The sequence below is a fragment of the Ascaphus truei genome, chromosome 1 (assembly GCF_040206685.1).
Source record: "Ascaphus truei isolate aAscTru1 chromosome 1, aAscTru1.hap1, whole genome shotgun sequence".
Lineage (NCBI taxonomy): Eukaryota > Metazoa > Chordata > Amphibia > Anura > Ascaphidae > Ascaphus > Ascaphus truei.
Window position 1 is genome coordinate 216,558,649 of NC_134483.1, and position 7,500 is coordinate 216,566,148.

Sequence of the window (7,500 nt, forward strand, 5' to 3'; positions counted from 1 at the left end):
CAGCACTGTCATCAGGTCAGAATGGCGACGATTTTCTGCTTCAACAATTTTTCCCTCAGAAGCTACAATTGCATCATATGTGGTATTTGCTGGACGATTTGGCGGTAAAACAGTTTCAATTGGAACCTCTTCATGGTCACTTGCTTGTATTTGTGTGTCTATGGCGGCGGCGGCATCATCATCATCATCATCATCATAATCCTCTTCATCATGTTCTACAAATAAATGTACACATTATTAAATGGCATGTTAATCTCTGCTGTGTTACTATGTAATTGTAGTGTGTCATAAGTAACAAGTAACATGTTTCCATACGTTTTATAACCTCACATTAAAAACTACCTTGACTTAAGAATAATGTTTGGACTCAGTATGAAATATGAGTGAATGAAAACTTGCTGTAAACTCACAACTCCTACATGATAGTTAACATCACTAACACAATACAAGTTGCCTTACACTTCATTTTCACTGACACTAAGTAATCCTATTTAAAGAAGATGTGCAAAACAAATAATGAACATGACAACATAACATATAGAAGAGCACATATTATATGGCCACCAACTGATACACTCACCTTCTAGGTGTGTTGAGCTGGCTGACCCAGGTGAAGACACTTGTTCAGTCTCAGGTGACACATGTCCTTCAGGGGCAACTATATATAACAATAACATAAGTTTTACATTTACATGTGTAAATATTGAACAAACAGTTATTGTATGTTCTGTATTTATGAGTACCTAACAGCATCATTTCCTTAACCCAAAATGTGTGTGTGAAAGTGAACATAAATAGTTGTAATAACAATGTACATGCCTGTGTACTTAGAACTTTTGAGTTCCCTAACATAAAACATACTATGTTCCTGCAGTAATGCGTGAGGATAAATAGATAAAATTTGTACATAAAAATCATATGTTGTGTAGTGATATCAGTATCATAATGTACATAACTATCATGAGATGACCATTCACAATGGTTATCATGAAGGTGGTCATATTGCAAAAAGTGTTGTTTTTGGTAGAGGATATGTGTGGTACATTAATATAAGATGTGGCACACATGAATGTGGCTGTGACTAAACAAGACAACACATGCAGTGTGTGATAATGTGTTGTTGATAGTAGTTCAACTATAGATATGAGTGAACTAATGTGTGACGTACGCTTTGATAAGTAATGAGTTGTTGGGGCATTTAGTAGCTAAAGTGAAGCTTTCAAATGAGTGTGATTAACTTCAGTTGTGCTAGTCAGGTTATAAGAACGGTATTCACTTCCCCAAAAAGCCTAATCAGCCACACCTTTCAATTACTTGAAACAGGTGAAAATGGTGTGAACTAAGTTTACCCTAAAATGAGGCTGTAATTAGTGTGTGTGCTGAACCCCACCCCCTCTGTTGAAGTGTATGCTGTGATGAGATATTAATTGCAGCTGCTTTAACACAATGGTAGATGAGCTAAATAGTCGTGTGCAGTTTTTCAGTTATGAAAACAATGACATAACATATGATACGTGTGCCTCATTATGCTGTCTGTATATGACTTAAAGCAAAAATGGACCTTTTCATAAACAACTATAGATGTGTTAGTGCAAGTGATGTTTGTAGGCCGTTGCATGCAATATATTTGATGCATGCTTAAAATAGGCAGTAATGTCATGTTTGTCGGAGTAAAATAAATAAAATACACAATAATATTATACATATTTCTGTTCTGTACCTGTAGCTAGTAATAATTTCTCATTAACATGTGTTACACATGTGTACTACCCTGTTGTTCCCCATCTTCGCCCACCATCAATTGCTTCCACTGCAGCAATGCATTTTGGGAATTCACATGTAAATGAGCACACAATGGCACGTGCTATATTAGTTACTGCTTTTAGTAGGACTACAACATATATGTCTATTTTGAGATATATATATATACAGAATCAGACATATACATATATAGATGCAGGTATGCTTATATTGTGAAGACAGTATAAAAAGCAGTGTAAATATGCAAAATAACTGTAAGCAACGACACGCCTAGTACATTAATATTTCTCACCTGGTGGAAATTGTGAGGGATAAATTCCTATATCACGGTCACCAGGTAAACCTTCCACGACGACGGGAAGTAATTTTGCCCGAAGCAGCTCCTCCAATGGACTTAATATGAGACGTTGTGGTGTCGGCCACCTCCAGTGCCAGTAGCATGCACGCGTTGGTGTTGTATTTTCTTTTTCAATTTGGACCTAATATCATCAAATCTCTTGTGACAATTCCGCTTGTCCCTCACATGATTCCCACACGCATTGACACCAATGACTATTGTGTCCCACATTTCTTTTCTGCTTGCTGAACTTGTCCGCCCTTGAAAAACATATAAAATATATGAGGTAAATTAATAATAATAGAAGCACCAGTTTCCTACACTGCTAGCTGTTCCAAGAGATAGCAAACATGCTGTTTTAGGTGTAATATGTGAAGCACATGAGCATTCACTACTAAACCTATACATGTAAGCAAGGTTGCATTCATATTGTATGCAGTTATGGCAAATTGACCGCCTGTGTTTAGTTGTCCTTGTAAGGCATGATAAAAAGCTGTGTTTCCAGACTAATTAACATAGAAAGATATTCTGAACCCATATTTGCATATGAACAAAACTCAGATGACCTAGGATTACATGTATTTGAATAATAAATGTAAAGGTACACTTACCTAGTAAATGTCCATATATACTGTCATAGTACTCCAGAATGCCAGTGACAAGAGCTGTATTTTCCTGGTCATTGAAGCGAGGATTACGTGGCTTCTCCACACGTTTCTTCCGAGCAGGTTTAGGGTCAGAGCTTGGCTGGTGCTGACTGGACTCTCCTTCTTCCAATGGAAGAGACTCCAAAAGCTGCCCACCAGCAAGCACGCCACCACCATCCACCCCATCAGCAACTGCGCCACCAGCAGCACTCACAGCACCAGCACTCCCACTCCTAGCACCAGCACTCCCACTCCTAGCACCAGCACTCCCACTCCCAGCAACAGCACTCCCACTCCCAGCAACAGCACTCCCACTCACAGCAACAGCACTCCCACTCACAGCAACAGCACTCCCACTCCCAGCAACAGCACTCCCTCTCCCAGCAACAACACTCCCACTCCCAGCAACAGCACTCCCACTCCCAGCAACACCACTCGGTGCACCAGCAACATCACTCCCCTGAACAGTACGTTCACTCCGACGCGTACTCGCACGAGTAGCACTCCCACTCCCACCAGCATCACTCTTCCCACGCTTTGCGGGCATACTTCCAGCACTCACAAAAAACAGACAATAAATGTACAGCCAATCACACGAAACACTTCCACATATAAAACAAGACAAAGATGTAAACAAAACAACAATGGACAAAGCTCACCCAATACACAACAAGTCTCTCCGTCAATATGCAAATGTTCAATCAGCCAGCTCTGTGCGTCTTTCTCTCTCTCACTCCCAACAACACAGAGAATGATTAGCAGTACACGTTGCCTTTAAATATGGCGCGCAATCCAATACATGCTTGTTTCGCCTGATTCAGCAAGATTTGTGATTGGGCAACCTATCAGCACCCCGCCACGCACGCCGATACACCTGTGTGTGATCGGCTAATCATCGTGAGAGTGGGCGGATTTGTTTTCGGGTTGATTTTGAATGTATTCGGCACTTACTGCATACGGAGAGGAAAAATCGCCATTAACATGACTAATCGGTAAGCTTGCCGATTTCACTTAATCGACGCTTACTGCATGAGGCCCTAAGTCTTGCTATCTAGAGCATACTGTTATAATAGCATATAAAGACAATCAAGAGTCAGAGAATAATATGCTTGAGTATGACTACTGTGTGAACACTAAACACTAATAGTATACATTGACTTCAGTGGAGTAAAAAATCTTCTCTACAAAACAAACGGCAAACAATATATATATATATAAAACAAAATAAACAATAAGGGTAAAGAAAGGGTGCATACTGTCCAAAAAGATGCAGAAAATTGAAAAAAAAAGGACAGGCACGCCTATATTCAAAAAATGAAATGTATCGACTCAACGTTTCGGTCCTCACTGGGACCTTTCTCAAGAGCCCAGACAGTTCTTAAAATAAATATGGTATTAATGATAATCTATATGTTACCAACAAATAATATTAGTACCCTCCCAAAGAAGACTCGGAAGTGGAAATGTGAGAATTTTTGTGTTGAGGATTTAACACTACACTATATTGAATTATAGTTTTGATAGCTCAAATGCATAGTTTTGATGCGCAAAAATATTTACGACATCCATTTTAAGATTGGCCTCACTGGTCTGTATTCTGTTGCTATCAGTTCACTAGCAACATGCTATTATTTTAATTTTGTTATTGTCCTCACAAACACAGACCCGGTAAATACTTATATGAACTCACAGAAACACAGAAAAATAGGCATTTTAAAATGTACGTTAAGCCCTTGGTTGCTATATTGTTAATCCAACTAAACAGAAAAAAAGGCAATAATATTGCACTCTCCATTACACAGCCCTTATCTACAGTTCAAATCACTTCCCCGTGTACTTTCCCACACAGTCTCTGCTCAACTCATGGCCTATGGCTTTTCGTTTCCCTCAAGACATGCACCAAAACTGTGTAACCTTTAACCTTAAATTATTAGACTTTATCACACCATTCATATTTTCAAAAGTTTTATCCAAGCCTACTAGTTTCAAGAAGCCCCCACAGCACCCTTATAACAAGCCCCTAGTTAATAACATGCTTATTGCTTTACCACCACCCCTGTCCATGTGTCATCACTTCCCAATTGCTTTTAGATTACAAGCTTCTTGGAGCATGGACCATATTACCTATTCTTTCTTTTTTTATGTTGTATGTATTTTATGTTTTGTACAGTACTTGTCTTTACTGCTGAATAGTTTGGCACCATATAAAGAAACTATAAAAACAATAACAACAAGAACAACTATAATAATTATAATTGTGATGGTAGGGGCCCCTGAGAATATCATATTAAAGCTTAAGCCCAGTCTCTGGCCCCTATCCACCTGATTGATGAATAGGATCACCCTGTACATCAATCTGCCTGTGGCTCATGTAGCCAGGATGTTGGAAGTTAAACTGTGGTCAAATTTATTGAATATAAATTGTGTTAAGTGTAATTCCTTGGTTCCTAGGCATGATGGCTGGTAATCCAATTACCCAGTCTGCACGCCCAGAAACCAGGGTTGTGTTGGTTCCATAGGGGGAACAGAGGCAATGGAGGGAGAGGATAGGCAGCCCTCGTATCTGGGAGACATTGGTTTGAAAAGCAGTGTGAAGTTCTGCCCAGACAGAGAGGCGCCTATCTCCTATGGAGATAGAGAGCTGGCACTGAGAGCAAGGAGAGGTAGGTGCTACTCTCATTGGTCGGTTTGTATTTCCCACCCTCCTTGCCTCGGCCTCCCCATATCACCCCCAGCCCGGCTTAACTCATACAGGCGAGCCCACATGATGTGATTGGCTGCTCGTACAGCATCCACGTGGGTGTTGTTAGCTGCCCTGAGCTCCATGTTTTCTCATGGAGACTAGGAACCTAGAAAAGAGCGACCAATTTAAGTCCCGCGGATATCTCTTGGGCTGATGTGCAAATTGACTAAGCGGTGGACTCTGAGGACATGCCAGAGACACCCAAAGTTGAGGCTGCATGTTTGTCGGGCAGGAGATTTGAATTTTCTTGGTTCCAATTTGCATCCAGCGCTGCCAGGACTCTGTGGGTTTGCTACAGACATGGATGCTGCTCCGAGAAAGCCATTTTGGTGGCACCGGACAACTGATCAATTGGGTTTCCCTTTGTAGTGCGTGCTGTTGTGAGTATAGCTCTTTTTGGACTTTGTGCTGTGTCTGTTGGCTCCGGCTGAAATAAACACCTGTTTATTTGATCTCTGTGTCCTGTCTGGTGCTTGATACCGTAAAAGAGTACTGGTCTCCTGTGATAATAATAATAATAATAATAATAATAATAATAATAATAATAAAAATATTAATAATGGTGGTGCTTGTCCTTACTGCTAAATATGTTTGCACCATGTAAATAAAATATAATAATAAAAAAAATAACAATAATTTGAGTTTCAATTCAACAACATTATTTTGATACTGATGTATAGAAAATTCAAAGGTAATGTATTAAACAAGAGATTATTATAATGAAATTATAAAATAATATCTAGGAACCAAAATGAAGTATCAGGGGTATAAATATTGTGAAAATCATTCAAATATATCTATCTGGCAACAGCTATTTATACAGTGGCAAGATAGAATATTGAAGCTTTTTAAATCAAATTGGAACACTTTGAGATTTTCTCTTGGACGTCCTTGAGAATGTCTGCATATTTCCATTAGAGAATAACGTTAAGTGTGAACTATTTGTCAGGCTATAATCAGTTAATTTGGACAACCCCCAAACATCAACTGTAAATCTTTCTGAATATTATCTAGAGTGTATAGATTGTCAAAAACCTCAATTTTACTTATCAAGAGTGATAAGCTGGCAGGCAACTTGTTGACACAACCATTTAAAATTAATTAATAGATCGGTTCCAGGCTAGTAACTCCATGATAGAGACTAGAATAGGTGCAAGTGTTTTTATTGCCTACATTTCACATTTTCAGTCTCAAGGGTAGTATTTCAGCATACAATGTCTGTCTCCTTTCAGAAATAGTTTTGCGGAAAAAAGAAGTTAATGACAAACTCATATTTCCTGAGCCTATCATTTATTGGATTAAAATCCATATTATGACAAATTTACCCTACACAAATAATGCTTTTCATTTGTCTGAAAATACATGTTTACACATCAATCTTAATAGGGCTCAGTTTAATCTTTGTGGAACAATGGATATCTGACTTAACTTCAGCTATCCTATCATGTTAGGTATTGTTTAAAATGATTAATTTGGCCTGCTACTGTATCAATATGTATTTTTTTATACTTCTGCAGTACAGTATCTCAATTTTAATTACTTTATCTTTTATTTTTTAAATCTGTATGGCTATGAAAGGTGTTCTTTTGGTCATCTTTTGTCTCTTGCCAGAGATGGTTAATAAATATTTATGACACCCCTTTGAAGATGGGCCTGGCTGATCTGTATACTGTCACTGTCAGTTCACTATCAACATGCTATTCTTTCTAGTTTTTGATTGCCCCCACAAACACAGACCCGGTAAATGCTTAGATTAACTCACAGAAACATGGAAAAAAGGCATTTTCAAATGCACGTTAACTCCTTAGTTGCTGTATTGTTAAGCCAACTGAACAGAAAAACGCATTAACATGGCACTTTACATTACACAGACCCTATCTATATTTTGAATCGCTTCCCCATGTACCTTCCCACACAGTCTCTGCTCAACTCATGGCCTATAGCTTTTCTCCTCCCTCAAGACTTTTCCAGGCATGGACCAAAATTGTGTAACCTCTTACCCTGCATTATTT

The 7,500-nt window shown here is 38.7% G+C and overlaps 1 protein-coding gene across 1 annotated transcript in view; it reads right to left on the minus strand.

The window, feature by feature from the left end:
• LOC142492592 (uncharacterized) overlaps nucleotides 1–5,571 on the minus strand; it is a 19,261-nt gene extending 13,690 nt beyond the window's left edge. Inside the window, exons 1-4 of the mRNA XM_075595408.1 lie at nucleotides 5,498–5,571; nucleotides 2,054–2,184; nucleotides 581–658; nucleotides 1–215 (exon numbers count right to left, since the gene is read on the minus strand). The exon at nucleotides 1–215 is cut by the window's left edge and continues 730 nt beyond it. Of these exons, the coding sequence (XP_075451523.1) occupies nucleotides 1–215; nucleotides 581–658; nucleotides 2,054–2,184; nucleotides 5,498–5,571 (498 nt within the window). The remainder of the gene's footprint in view (nucleotides 216–580; nucleotides 659–2,053; nucleotides 2,185–5,497) is intronic.
• Between the last annotated feature and the right edge of the window lie 1,929 nt (nucleotides 5,572–7,500).